The 15984-nt window shown below is 39.1% G+C and overlaps 1 protein-coding gene across 3 annotated transcripts in view; it reads right to left on the minus strand.

Annotated features, from left to right (window-relative positions):
- LOC132156284 (protein bicaudal D homolog 1-like) overlaps positions 1-15984 on the minus strand; it is a 39104-nt gene that overhangs the window by 17318 nt on the left and 5802 nt on the right. For all 3 annotated transcript variants that reach the window (XM_059565221.1, XM_059565220.1, XM_059565219.1), the window contains exons 2-3: positions 8570-8782; positions 4343-4495 (exon numbers count right to left, since the gene is read on the minus strand). In XM_059565221.1, the coding sequence (XP_059421204.1) occupies positions 4343-4495; positions 8570-8782 (366 nt within the window). The remainder of the gene's footprint in view (positions 1-4342; positions 4496-8569; positions 8783-15984) is intronic.

The following is a 15984-nucleotide window of genomic DNA, read 5'->3' on the forward strand; positions in this document are numbered from 1 at the left end:
ATCACGGTTCACGCCCTCACTGGTCAGCAACTTCCCACCATATCATACATCACTGAAGACATTACACTCCTCACCTCTGGCAATCACTCCGAGACCATCTCTTTTCACATCCTTGACTCTCCCCTGGCACCCATTGTCCTCGGACACCCTTGGCTCCTCCTTCACAACCCTAGCATTGACTGGCTCTCTAACTCCGTTTTGTCTTGGTGTAAAAGGTGTCATGAGTCTTGTCTAGTGTCTGCCTGTCCGTCTGTGTCTGTGTCTGTGTTGCAGGAGGAGGCGGTGGATTTGTCTAACGTGCCCGCTGAGTACCTCCATCTGAAGGAAGTGTTCAGTAAGTCTCGGGCTGCTTCTCTTCCTCCGCTTCGTCCTTACGACTGTGCCATAGATTTACTATCAGGTAAATCTCCGCCTAAGGGCAAACTCTATTCACTTTCTGTTCCAGAGAGGGAGGCTATGGAGAAATATATTTCTGATTCTCTAGCTTCTAAATTCATCCGTCCTTCCTCTTCTCCTGCGGGGGCGGGGTTCTTTTTTGTGGGAAAGAAGGACGGATCTCTGCGACCTTGTATTGATTACCGGGGACTGAACAACATCACGGTAAAGAATACTTATCCTTTGCCGTTGATGTCTTCGGCCTTCGAGAGGTTGCAGGGAGCGTCAATTTTCACAAAACTGGACTTACGCAATGCGTATCATTTGGTTCAGATCAGGGAGGGGGATGAATGGAAAACCGCTTTTAACACCCCCAGAGGGCACTTTGAATACTTGGTTATGCCCTTTGGGCTCTCCAACTCCCCAGCGGTCTTCCAGGCACTCGTCAACGACGTGCTGCGAGATATGATCGATCAGTTCATTTATGTCTACCTGGACGACATATTGATTTTTTCTTCTTCTCTCCAGGAACATGTGCAGCACGTCCAACGAGTGCTTCAGAGGTTGCTAGAGAATGGGCTTTTTGTCAAGGCGGAGAAATGCGAATTTCATGCACAGTCAATTCCATTTTTGGGGTATATCGTGTCGACTGAGGGAATACGCATGGATCCCGAGAAGGTTAAGGCTGTGGTAGAATGGCCAAGCCCAGATTCCCGTAAGGCCCTACAGAGGTTTCTGGGGTTCGCTAACTTCTACCGGCGTTTTATTCGCAACTTCAGCCAACTAGCCGCACCTCTGACCGCCTTGACCTCCGCCAAGACTGCGTTCAGGTGGTCGGAAACAGCTGAGGCTGTGTTTGCCAAACTGAAGAGCCGTTTCATTTCAGCCCCTATTCTGATTACCCCTGACCCTACACGTCAGTTCGTGGTGGAGGTCGACGCATCAGAGGTGGGGGTAGGAGCGGTGTTATCTCAACGTTCTCCCTTAGACGACAAGGTCCACCCTTGCGCGTATTTTTCATATCGTTTATCTCCGGCAGAACGAAATTACGATATTGGTAACCGAGAATTGTTGGCAGTTAAGATGGCATTGGCGACACTGGTTAGAGGGATCGGGGGTTCCTTTTATAGTATGGACTGACCACAAGAATTTAGAGTACATTAGCACCGCCAAGAGGTTGAACTCCAGGCAGGCTCGGTGGGCACTTTTTTTCGGACGTTTTGACTTTACTATCTCGTACCGCCCGGGTTCCAAAAATATCAAACCCGATTCTTTGTCGTGTATTTTTGACCATTCCGAACGCCCGTCCACTCCCGAGTGTATTTTTCCTGAGACATTAGTGGTCTCCACTCTCACATGGGAGATCGAATCGAAGGTCAGAACGGCCTTAGAAGTGGTAACGCCTCCGCCCGGGTGCCCACCGAACCGTTTATTTGTGCCGGAGGGATTAAGGTCCAACGTTATCCAGTGGGGACATTGCTCGAATGTAGCTTGCCATCCAGGGGTTAACCGTACTAGATTTTTAGTCAAGCAACGATTCTGGTGGCCACTTATGGCTCGCGACATTCACAGTTTTGTTTTGGCTTGCTCGGTTTGTGCCACTGGTAAGACTTCCAATCGGCCCCCTGATGGGTTACTCCAACCGCTGCCGGTTCCTTCGAGACCCTGGTACACATCGCTCTAGATTTTATTACTATTCCTCTCCGGTCCGTATCTAATAAATTGGCTCCCAAATTCATTGGCCCGTTTACTGTCACCAAAATCATTAGTCCGGTGGCAGTCCGCCTTAAACTCCCTCCTACGTACAAGAGAATTCATCCCGCCTTTCATGTGTCCAAAATTAAGCCCGTATTTCATTCTCCCATTAATCCGCCTACCCCGGTCCCTCCCCCGCCGCGTCTCGTAGATGGGGAGACCACCTATTTGGTAAATCGTATTCTGGACTCTAGAAGGAGGGGACGCGGATTTCAGTACTTGGTGGACTGGGAGGGTTACGGTCCGGAGGAGAGAAGTTGGGTACCTGCTAGGGACATCCTGGATCACTCCCTTATCGATGATTACAATCGACAGGTAAGAGATTCTGGGGACGCCAGGAGGCGTCCTTAGGAGGAGGGGTACTGTCACGGTTCGTGAATGCACCGTCTCCAGCTGTAGTCATGTTATGTCATGTTGATTGGTTCATGTGGGTGTTGCCACTGATCGCCTGATCAGCGGCAGGTGCATCTCATTCCAACCGCCTATTTAACGCCCTGTCTTTCGTCTCCTGTTTGTCAGATCGTTGTTTGAGGTCCATGTGTTGATGTCTGTTCGTGCTCCTGTGTTCCTGTCCTTGCCCTGTTTCCTGTTTCGGTCTCCTTTGGATTATCACAGTCACTCACGGATTAGATCAGGTCAGAACGGCCTTAGAAGTGGTAATGCCTCCGCCCGGGTGCCCACCGAACCGTTTATTTGTGCCGGAGGGATTAAGGTCCAACGTTATCCAGTGGGGACATTGCTCGAATGTAGCTTGCCATCCAGGGGTTAACCGTACTAGATTTTTAGTCAAGCAACGATTCTGGTGGCCACTTATGGCTCGCGACATTCACAGTTTTGTTTTGGCTTGCTCGGTTTGTGCCACTGGTAAGACTTCCAATCGGCCCCCTGATGGGTTACTCCAACCGCTGCCGGTTCCTTCGAGACCCTGGTACACATCGCTCTAGATTTTATTACTATTCCTCTCCGGTCCGTATCTAATAAATTGGCTCCCAAATTCATTGGCCCGTTTACTGTCACCAAAATCATTAGTCCGGTGGCAGTCCGCCTTAAACTCCCTCCTACGTACAAGAGAATTCATCCCGCCTTTCATGTGTCCAAAATTAAGCCCGTATTTCATTCTCCCATTAATCCGCCTACCCCGGTCCCTCCCCCGCCGCGTCTCGTAGATGGGGAGACCACCTATTTGGTAAATCGTATTCTGGACTCTAGAAGGAGGGGACGCGGATTTCAGTACTTGGTGGACTGGGAGGGTTACGGTCCGGAGGAGAGAAGTTGGGTACCTGCTAGGGACATCCTGGATCACTCCCTTATCGATGATTACAATCGACAGGTAAGAGATTCTGGGGACGCCAGGAGGCGTCCTTAGGAGGAGGGGTACTGTCACGGTTCGTGAATGCACCGTCTCCAGCTGTAGTCATGTTATGTCATGTTGATTGGTTCATGTGGGTGTTGCCACTGATCGCCTGATCAGCGGCAGGTGCATCTCATTCCAACCGCCTATTTAACGCCCTGTCTTTCGTCTCCTGTTTGTCAGATCGTTGTTTGAGGTCCATGTGTTGATGTCTGTTCGTGCTCCTGTGTTCCTGTCCTTGCCCTGTTTCCTGTTTCGGTCTCCTTTGGATTATCACAGTCACTCACGGATTATCACCACGGATCACCGATCTACCACCACCGTCATCGCTACCAACGCACTCAAATCACCTACCCACCTGTCTGTGCTGCCATCGTGGTTCCTGCGTCACTCACCAGCATTCATCCATCACAACTCCTGTCAATAAACTACCTTTACTTGCATCTGCCTCCTGTCCTCCATTGTTAGCGTCACAAATACAATGGGAGTTATACAGTATTTAAAAATGTACACATAGGACGGCTTGAGGGTGAGTAAATAATGAGTCAATTTTCATTTTTGGGTGAACAATCCCTTTAATCCAGAAATGTGTCCTACTGGGTTAAGCTTGATAAGCTTGAAGGTACAGAAGGAAAACTTAATTCTGAGGGTGTAAAAAGGGGGCATAAAACTACACTAAACATAATTTGGTGCATGAAACTTAATGAAAAACTGTCAAAAAAGTATTCCCCCTGTAACAAAACACATAGGCACTAAATTTACATTAAGTGACTGCATGTAATTCAACTCTATAGTCGGATTTGCTCACATAATATGACACTGTGTTTCACAGTTAGTGTGTGTATGTGTGTGCGTGTATACCTGATTCTGTTTGAGTGTTGACACTAGTTTTTGTAGAGTAATGTTCTCCTCCTCCAGTTCAGTGTAGTCCTGCAGCAGTCTGGTCTCTCTGAACTTATACTCTCTGATTTCCTCTCTCATCCTGTTCCTCTGTAGCTCTAACATCTCATTATTCTGAAAGAGAGAAAGGGAAGGTCAAAAGGAAAAAAAAATGAGTCACTTGGCTGTTTATGCATTACCCCATGTCAGAAGAAAGATTCACAAAATCAGCTTGTTAAAAGGGAAATACAATATTGATGTTCTGGACAGCATACAGTAGTTTGAGGGATTTGTCTTCTCCAAAGAGGCGAAGAAAGCAGTATGTTGTGAAACACACACACACACACACACACACATGCACGCACGCATGCACACACACACACACACACACACACACACACACACACACACACACACACACACACACACACACACACACACACAAATAAATTAAATACATTCAATTAAATAATCAAATTAAACTAAATTAATTTAAATAAACGTATACACAGTAACCCATATACAGTGTATCTATTGAAATACTCCTTATTGTCATTAGAATCATAAATAAAATAAAATGAAGAATATAAGCAGCAGTAAACCCAACATTTCTATTAAGAACCTCCTGTTTGTCATTATATTGGTGTTATGTGTAATATGTCATAGTGAATCTTTGTAAGGAATCTATAAAAAAATCCATTAGCCGTACATACAATAGCTTTATATTTCTGTGAGTCAGAGTCTAAGATGATACTGAGTCTGTCAACACTTGAGCTGACAGGAATGCTGGGTAACAAATTGCTTTCGGTCAGAGGAAACCCTCAAGTCACTTTTCTTCCTCACCGTTCAACCTATACGGGAAAGCTGAAACAAAGGTTTCTTTAACAGCTGAAACAGAATATTACAAGCAAGATGAAAAAAGTTGTATAAATCTCAATGACAGTGAGTCACAATCAGAGGCCAAAAGTTACCTCTTTATGACTTTCTACCAAGGTTCTAGCCCTTGTACAACTATTTTTGGCAGCTTTCAGTGAAGTAACCTTTGGAATACTTTAAACCAAGGCCATGTCTTAAAGAATGGAAAATGCTAAACATTTAGACATTTCATAAAACAGTTTACTAATATTAAATGATTTGCAGCTTCCATCATTCTTAGCTTTCTTTCAATGTTACACTGATGCTTTGCGTTGGAATTCACGCTCTGCTTCTGTGATTGGATTGGCCATATCAATTATTTTGACACTGACGAGTGCTGTTAGAGTGAAGCAGACCAGGTTGAAAATGTAGCTTTTAAAGCTTTCTGTCATCTTAAAAACCAGATCACAGAGCACAGAAGACCAGTGGAAGTATTTCAAATACTGTTGCACAACTGGGCAGAAATGCTGATGAAGAGTCAAAGGTGTGGAACAGACATGGGAACCAAGCCAGCCTCGGGACAAACCTAAATGATGATTAGTCAGTAGGACAGGCATGTTTTAATCATCTCAAGACTACACGTTTTATTAGGTCTTATAATTTAAACTACCAATCAAAAGTTTAGGATCAGAATGTTTTTATTTTTTCTGAAATAAATTAATACTTTTATGGAAGAGATCAATTGTCATTCACTCCCCCATTTACAATCCCTGCTGGTACCGAGACTCAAACCCATGACTCTTTAACTAATCCGACCGTGACGCTTGACAGAAAGCAGCTTTTTTAAGCTATAATAATTTTACTGTTTTATAGTGTTTTTGATCAAATAAATGCAGCCTTAGTGAACATGAGACTTCATAAAAAAAAAATTAAATTACCAACTTTGAAAAAACAACATTATATAATAAAATAGTTTCGTTTAATTTGATATCTACAGAAGTTCTAAGCGGCCATGCATTATTATTTTTTTCCTTCTTTTATTTCTCGTTATAATAACTTAATTTTCTCATTATCTCGACATAACAAAAGTTGTTATCTCGTTATAACGACTTAATTTTCTTATCTCGACATAAGGAAAATTGTTTTCTTGTTATAACGACTTAATTTTCTCGTTATCTCGACATAACTAAAGTTGTTTTCTCATTATAACGACATGACAGTTTTTACTGTTGCTATAGTAACAAACTAAACTTTGACAGGCATCTGATGGACAACCATGCAGGCGCTCTTACTGTAGCATATATTTCAGCAAATTTTGCTTCGCCTAGGTAATAACGTCTACAATACATAAATAAAGGCTGATCAATCACTGTTGATTTTTCCAGAGACAGTACACCAAATGTTTTATTTTTGTAATTAACATTTCAAAACCACACCGCAAACACAGGCTGAGCGCCTTCAGAAGGATGCAGTACTATTCTAAGATCTTTTAGAGCTGTTTGGATTAAACTCACTTTTAATTTTCCCTTTATTTGAAATTTAATTATTTATAATTTGAAATTTAGTCATTAGTCATTATATGCTGCGACAGATGTGTGTTACAAGCTTCTGTTTGAAAAGAGAAAACAACTTTCGTTATGTGGAGATAATGAGAAAATTAAGTCGTTATAACGAGAAAACAAATTTTATGTCATGTCGCGATAACAAGAAAATTAAGTCGTTATAACGAGAAAACAAGAAGGAAATAAATGATAATGCATGGCCACTTAGAACTTCCGTAGATATCCTAGAGACTATTAAAAAAAAATGTGTTTAGTCGTTCACTGAAGCTGAAACAAAACAAAAAGTAAAGCTGTCACCAACAAATCCTCCATAACTGGAAATGTCATGGGCAGAAGATATTTTGCACACCCTGGCAGATGACCTTCCCCTGAGCTGAGATATTAATTACTGTACACAATACAGGAGCTCTTCCAGAGGATGTGATGTCTCATTGCATATTCCAAACACTGCTGTGCCAGTTCAAATGAGCTGGGCATGAACTCCACGGGATAACTGACCAATTATCTCCCAGTGCAGCTCTATTGTAGCAGTGGTAATCATGTGCTTCACACAGTCAGGGGTCAGGAGCAGTGCAGTAGCCTACAGTACTGGAGCAAACCTAGAATATGCCATGCCAAAATCCACTAGAGGAATGCTGGTTATGAGATGGAAGTGTTGCACAGACATTAGGAAGTACACAAAGGCCAGAATTAAACTAGTGGTATAAAATGGTATAATAATGATTTCTAAACCACCCCTTACACGATATGCTCAGTGTTACATCAGTTTTTATTGTTATATTTTCTGTTTTCATTTTTGTTATAAAGTTTTAGTAATTTAGTTGTTTTTTGTTTATTATTATTATTGTCCATGTCTAATATGTTTATATAGTTTTTATGTCAGTAGTCACTAGAGGCAGAGGGTGGTGTCAGGGTCAGAGACCTTCGCTATAATGTATTGTAGGGTGCAAATGCATGGCTAAACTGGGGCATAAGAGAAATAGCCTGATCATAATCTAGAAGCATTTCATCTGTAGAAGAACATCAGCTGCAAGTTTGCCCACATCTTTTATTGTTGTCTTGATTTAATTTTAATCTATATATATATAATGCTTCCAGATTATGATCAACTACTTTGCCAAACTAAATTTTTTAAGAGTACGCATACAAAAGAAATTCTACATTTCTAAACTTCTAAAGCCACTTTTATAATGTCCATTCAATGATTTATTGCTTAATATCATAATATATATCTTATATATATATATATATATATATATATATATATATATATATATTAGTGTAAACATTCATAAAACAAAACTATTTGTAAAATAAAATTTGCATGACATTTCAGTGATAATTTGAGCTATAACTGAAAAATTGCTCATGTTAACATAATCTAGACTGTCAGAATACCTCGATTTACTGTAGTAAATAAGATATTCATAATGTGAGGTATATGACCCGGTGTGAAATTCCCTGTATCATAGGGCCGCAGTGGCCGAGTGTGTACAGTGTGTCTTTGTGCCGACCTCAGGCCATTTCTCTTATGCCCCAGCTTAGCCATGCATTAGCAGCCTACAATACACTATGGCGAAAGTCTTTGACCCTGACACCACCCTCTGCCTCCAGTGACTGCTGACACACTACACACAGACTGACTCCCCTCAAAATAACCCTTTGACCCAAGATGGAGTTTCATATAGTCTTCTAAAATTAATTACATTTAGAAAGTGTGTATACTTGGATAGGTTTTATATGGATGTAATGTGACAGCAGTTCCACCAGTAAAAGAAAAAACACAGCTCACGTCTCTGTGCTCCTGCACCAGGGCATTGAGACGTTCAGTCTCCGCTTGGGCATTGGAGGCCACGGAGCTGCTCAGGTTGAGCTGGGTTTGAAGGTCCACCAGACGTCCCATATAATAGGCCTCTTTGGAGGCAGACTCCTGCAACAATGTCTCTTCATTTGTCTCGCCATCCTCGGCTACTTTACGCTGGTTGGTGTACGCCTGACTGAACGCCTAGAGGAAAATGAACGACAGAAACAGAAAAGGGGTGTTTAAGGAAGTGTCTACAAAAATTATGACTGTGTTCACAACAGCCTACTACCATAATACCAAACAGCTGATGGTAGCCATTGACTTGCATACAGTATATAATTATTTTCCACACTATGGAAGTCAATGGCTACCGTCAACTGTTTGTTTACCAACATTCTTCAGAATATCTTCTTCTGTGCTCAACACATACAAAACCAATGTGATCTGATATTACAGAAAGCGACAAGGCATTAAGATTTGATCTCACTCAGATCTGATTGAGCCGTCAGCATGGAAAATCAAAGGTGTGTCAATATTACTGTTAGATGCGATGTGTTCGTTAATGTAATTTGAATTTAAATCACACTTCCCGGTGAGAAGGGCCTACATTTCAGAAAAACTGCTCCACCCTTCCTCTCTCATCACCTGCCCAGGCAAAGTGCTCCACTTCAAGGTAACTGAGATAATATTTCAGCTGCTCACTCGAATCAATAGAAACAGTGTTCTGATTCCCCTGACACAGGTTTTCACTCCATGCAGATCCGCTGTTTCATGACTTAAGCATCCTGTCTTGATTGGAAGATGATGGTAGATGGTAAACAGGAAGGAGGAATAAGCCAGAGTTAACAGTCTGACCTGTTCTGAAAAATTATGACAAGGCTAATCAGTATTTGAAGATTATTAAATCTATTGCTCATTTTATGGTTTCATGACTCTACGTGTACACTATTGCACTTGTGCATTATGGTGCATTTTAAGTCAATAAAGCAAAAATGACAGGTTATATGGTGTCTCTGTGATGCTCACAATAACTGAGCCATTATGAGAGAAGCATAACTGGGATGAGTAACAGCGGAGACCTCCCATCTGAAGAGAAAATCAATTAAATACACACTAAAAAGAGGAAGAGAAGTGTATATGGAGGGGCGAAAAAATCAATTGGAGGCACCTTACAGCCAATCTGAATGAAAAGTTGCTGATGTGGATAGAGAAAATGTCAAATACTGGAATGGCTTTCCCAAGCACTAAATCAATTCCAGTCATAACTAATTTAAGAAAGAAAGATTTCAAGAAATACACAATTTCAAAGCAAAAGCTTGTTCGGTTAAATGCAAAAATTGGTTTTTTTATGTAAAGATATTTAGACATATTTCTAAATAAACCCAAACTAAATATTTTACAAAAACATAAAAATAAAACAAAATAACATGATACAATATAATGTATTATAGTAATGAGAAATGAAATGAAAATATCAGTATCAAAAAAATCATAATGGTCCAGAAATTATTTAATGCAATAAATAAGTAAATGCACAATGATATGTTATTTATCATATCAACTGTTTAGTTTTATAAGCAGATATTACCCATGTATTAGAGTATAAACAACATGAGATTTCTTTCTTTCTTTCTTTTTTAGTGCCTATAGTGGATCAGAGTGAATTTTCTGTTGTGACCACAGGCCATTTATCATACTTGCCCATTTCATGAACATGAACAATGAAAATACTCCCATTACATTTTTTATTATTATTATTGTCAGGAATTTGATTTATATTTGACCGGATTCTCAAATTCTACCTAATAATCCAGATTCAGTGGTTAAATGGTCACTTCCACAACATTATCAGTGATTAATGACTTACAGTTAAGTATATTTCTTAGACAAAGATACTATATGGCTTCTGAAGACTAGTGAATATAATCCTTTATATTTTGGGGTGTACTATCTCTGTAACACTCACAGTTTTTTCTTTCCTTTTGATTACTGAACTCTGGGAAGAAGGCACAAAAGCAAATGGACACACCACGTTGATTAATTCAGTGACAGAAGTGTGAATAAGCTCTCATTGTGATTTAAAATGAGGGCCTGTCAATGTCCCAGAATCCCTGCTGAAGGCCCTCTGCCGCCCAGCTGCGCTTTGAGAGAGAACAAGAGAGAGATGTATGGACTCTCGTATCAGACGTTGCTGTGACCACAGACTCGATCTTTGCTGTATAATGTAGGAGGCAGATGGTTTGTGGAGGCAGTGTGTCCATAAAGCTGAATTTCTCCATCTGGTTCCTGTTATTTAAAACGGGCAGTCACACTACGATGCCCACTCAATAGCTAATCTCTAACCTAGTCTCTGAATTGTAAGTTTGTGATGTTTATGGCATATTAAATTTTTATAGATGAAACTCAAAAAAATAAAATAAAAGTCACAGCCATATTTCTTCCAAATAAATAAATAATGTGTATTTAATATTACATGTGTGTGTGTAATAAATATAATATTAAATATCATGAAAATTATATATATATATAATATGATACAAATATAATCAAATAGTACATAAAAATGTAATATTTTCGATGTATATTGCCTGTATGTATATATATATATATATATATATATATATATATATATATATATATATATATATATATATATATATATATATATGTATGAATGTGTGTATATAAATATATATACACACACACACACGTTTTTATTATATAAAATGTAAAGATTATTTTAAATATGATTAACAAAATTTAAATAGTAGATAAAATTAAACAAAATTCTTACACACTAAATATATCTATAAACATAATAAATATAAATATACTATATCCTGCATCACTATAACTGTCTGGTAATAGACTGTATGTTTTACATACATCTACTGTACAACAACTATGTTTTACATACATCTACAACAACAGGAAGTATCTAAAAGCACAAGTGCCAACAGCTACAGCTACGATAACATTAAACTCCATACTGTGCAAACATTAATTTGAATTCACCTCTTTCATGAGAACATACGTGTGTATAGGAAACAGAAAGAAAAGACAAAAGCGAGAGAAAGAGATTGCTCAGAGCAGACATCAGTCAGTGTTGTCAGTGATTTGTTCCAGACAGTCCTGGTCGCAGCGTCTGTGTGTCTATGACAGCAGGACCGCTGCCAGCACAACCCAGAAAATCCTTGTTATTTCCGTAACTGGGCCACAGTCAAACCTTGCATCATCTATCTCGTTCATTCAAGGGTATTGGTGGTTAGTATGCATCTTGCTTGCATCAACGATACAGTATGTTATGGTATCAGTTCAATTTGCAAGATATTGCAAGATTTTTTATATACAAAAGTAAAACTTGCTAACCTAAGTATGGTGACAATATTTAACTGCATATGACAACAAACCTTAGAAAGAGAGAGTAATTGGCACAACAAAGTTCTGCACACTCCTAACAAACCTCCTCATGACTCACGCAAAAATGAATCCCAACATAAATTACACACTGATTTGAACCCTGACATCAGCACATATTGCCAAAACAATGTACGAAAAGGTTAGCTCATCAGATTCATTTCTGATTGCTGCATTTATTAGCCCTATACTGTAAATAAGCTTTACAGTATGTTGTCGTACACATACTTTTGTAACATGAATTCTGTAAATGACACAAAAGTTTCAGTCTCTGTCTGTTTAACCTCATAATTAACTCACACTTTATACAAAAAAATGGGATCTAGAGATAAAATGGCATTCTTTAGAACATAACCCTCTATGTACTATTACAACCATCTTTCCTAAATTGCTCGTATAGGCATGTATTTGCTGCAAAAAAATGTCAAATTGTCTGAAATTTCAGTGACAAAACTATAAATTCATCTTTTAACTATTCATTATTCATACGATCCTACACCAAATCCCTAAAATCTGTCCAGAACAGCCACTAATGAGATGAGGTGTCCAAAACCTAGTGAGCTGTCTATGTAGTATACACTGGCAAAATAAACTGCATTTTAACTGGAATGGAACAGCAGAACAGTAGCAACCTAACACTAACATCTTAATCTTAAAAAAATCTTAAAACTAACACTAGATGGCTCAGACGTTGGCATCTTGCTAGTCTGATGAGCAGTGTTGGAAAGTTGGAAAATTACTTTTAAAAGTAATGCATATTGTGTTACTCCTAAAAAAGTAACTATTACGTTACTTAGTTACTTTTACACCAAAAGTGAAATGAATAAGCCTCAGGCTGAAGGAAATGTAAATTCACGTCTGTACAGAGGAGGGCGCAGCTCAAACAAAGCCATTCTGGGCTGCATGAAGAATAGGATGCAGGAGAAGAAAGTTCTGCACTCTTCAACAATAAAAAAACAACAACAACAACAGCAGCAAAAAACACAAATGCTATGTTTATCTAGAGTCATTTTGCTTATTTCGTGTGGTTGAATTGGATCATCAAAGGTCAGCAGCACAGAAATTGGTTATTAAAATGGGATTAATTACATAAAGAATATTTGAATATTATTGCAGGTTTGCATCATATTCTGAGTTTGTATTTCACAGTTTTCTTTTCTTTTTAAGGGAAACTGAATCTGCTTTTGTGCAAGTGACTTGAGCAAATGCATGATCACATTTAAACAAGAACTACAGTACAGTGCTGCCCATCATGTTTACACCATGCACACAACACTTCTGCACTTACTCACTCAGATATTTATTTCTCTATTTACTTTAAAAAAAGTAATCTAATTCCATAACTTGCATTACTTGTAATGCGTTACCCAAACACTGCTAATGAGTCAGTAGTTGAATCCAAAATCACATTGTTTTAGAGCATGTACTGAATTAAATTAAGAAAAAACTTCTTGACCATTGATGAAACACATTCAGTAGATACTATGTATATACAGAAGTGTAGTATGAATGCAGACCCAAACAAAATACATCAGCCATCTTGGCATTGTCCTTATACCTATGTCTGAAATAAAGGTGGACTATGTCATATATACAAATAATATACATTATATAAAATATCTTTACAATTAAATACATTTTTAATCATTTGGAACTAAATATGCATTCATAAAATTTACATTTTCTGCATTTTTCATAACCTCCTCAACACATAAATTTATGTTTGAGTCAGAGGTATTGAGAAAACAATTGCTCTGTTGCAGCAATAGTCTCACCCTCATCTGTAACCTTTAAAACTAACATATTTGTCTGAATTACCTCAAGGCAAAGTCCATGCTTAGGTGATGCAGCCAGTTCACAGATTTATCATCATGACTCAGACAGAGAGCGTGTCAGAGTTTCAAAGGCTTCCTGTCAGTGTGAAGAAATATAGATTGAACCAGACACATTAGAAAGCCAGCATTATGGAGTCTCACGGCACAGTATATTACCAAAGGAGTCATATAGAAAACAGGAAGCTTAAATAGTAAAAGCTTTGCAGAAAAAGCTATAATTTTAAAGGAAAAATAGGTTGATTTTAAATTTCATGGCATCAACACTTCTCAAAAAAGTTGGGACAAGGCCATGTTTACCACTGTGTGGCATCCCCTCTTCTTTTTATAACAGTCTGCAAACGTCTGGGACTGAGGAGACAAGTTGCTCAAGTTTAGGAATAAGAATGTTGTCTCATTCTTGTCTAATACAAGCTTCTAGTTGCTCAACTGTCTTAGGTCTTCTTTGTAGCATCTTCCTCTTTATGATGCACCAAATGTTTTCTATGGGTGAAAGATCTTAACTGCAGGCTGGCCATTTCGGTACCCGGATCCTTCTTCTACGCAGCCAAGATGTTGTAATTGATGCAGTATGTGGTCTGGCATTGTCATGTTGGAAAATGCAAGGTCCTCCATGAAAGAGACGACATCTGGAGGGGAGGATATGTTGTTCTAGTGGATATACCTTTCAGCATTGATGGTGCCTTTCCAGATGTGTAAGCTGCCCATGCCACATGCACTCATGCAACCCCATACGATCAGAGATGCAGGCTTCTGAACCGAGCGATGATAACAACTTGGGTTGTCCTTGTCCTCTTGAGTCCGGATGATATAGTGTCCCAGTTTTCCAAAAAGAACTTAAAATTTTGATTCGTCTGACCACAGAACAGTTTTCCACTTTGCCACAGTTCATTTTAAATGAGCCTTTGCCCAGAGAAAAAGCCTGCGCTTCTGGATCATGTTTAGATATGGCTTCTTTTTTGACCTATAGAGTTTTAGAGATTTAATTTCCATTACAGTAGCATTCCTGTATGTGATGCAGTGCCATCTAAGGGCCAGAAGATCACGGGCATCCAATATGGTTTTCTGGCCTTGACTCTTACGCACAGAGATTGTTCCTGAATCTTTGGATGATATTATGCACTGTAGAAGATGATAACTACAAAATCTTTGCAATTTTCCTTTGAGAAACTGCTTTCTGATATTGCTCCACTATTTCTCGCCGCAGCATTGGGGGAATTGGTGATCCTCTGCCCATCTTGACTTCTGAGAGACACTGCTACTCTGAGAGGCTCTTTTATACCCAATCATGTTGCCAATTGACCTAATAAGTTGCAAATTGGTCCTCCAGCTGTTCCTTATATGTACATTTAACTTTTCCAGCCTCTTATCGCTACCTGTCCCAACTTTTTTGTAACGTGTAGCTCTCATGGAATCCAAAATGAACCAATATTTGGCATGACATTTTAAAATGTCTCACTTTCAACATTTGATATGTTATCTATATTCTATTGTGAATAAAATATAAGTTTATGAGATTTGTAAATTATTCCATTCCTTTTTTACTCACAATTTGTACAGTGTTCCAACTTTTTTGAAATCAGGTTTGTATTACATCATATCCAAAACTAAAAATTATTTGATTCAGCTCACGAATATTTAAATGCATGTAACAAATTTCTGCAAGCTCTTAATGGAACATCTAAAACATTTGTCTTTTTTGCAAGAGCATTACATGCTCACATAATTTGTGTTTATAAAGACAAAGGGAGGATGATATTCATACAAAATGTGTTCTTCAGTCACACACATCTGCAACAATGCACCACTTCTTATTCACTGCAACACATGTTCAGCTGACAGTGTTATGCAGGGCGAGAATAATAGAAGACTGTATTGCTCCAAGGGAGCAATAGGAGCCCAGAGCAAGTAAAGAGGCTTTTCTTCTTCATTTTACCTTGTTAGAAGAGATTTGATACTGTTTAAAATTGAAATCCACAGCATGCATAGTATATATAAACAGCAGATGAAAACTGCCTCATCTTTAGTTGAACAGAGCCACTTAAATCTCTTATTCTGGGTAAGCATTAATGCACATCAGCACTGCACACTGCCAGTTGATGTGAAAATTATCTGCAGCTTGAACGGTGGTTTACTTCAATGATAAATGCATAC

Source organism: Carassius carassius, chromosome 13, assembly GCF_963082965.1.
Source record: "Carassius carassius chromosome 13, fCarCar2.1, whole genome shotgun sequence".
Lineage (NCBI taxonomy): Eukaryota > Metazoa > Chordata > Actinopteri > Cypriniformes > Cyprinidae > Carassius > Carassius carassius.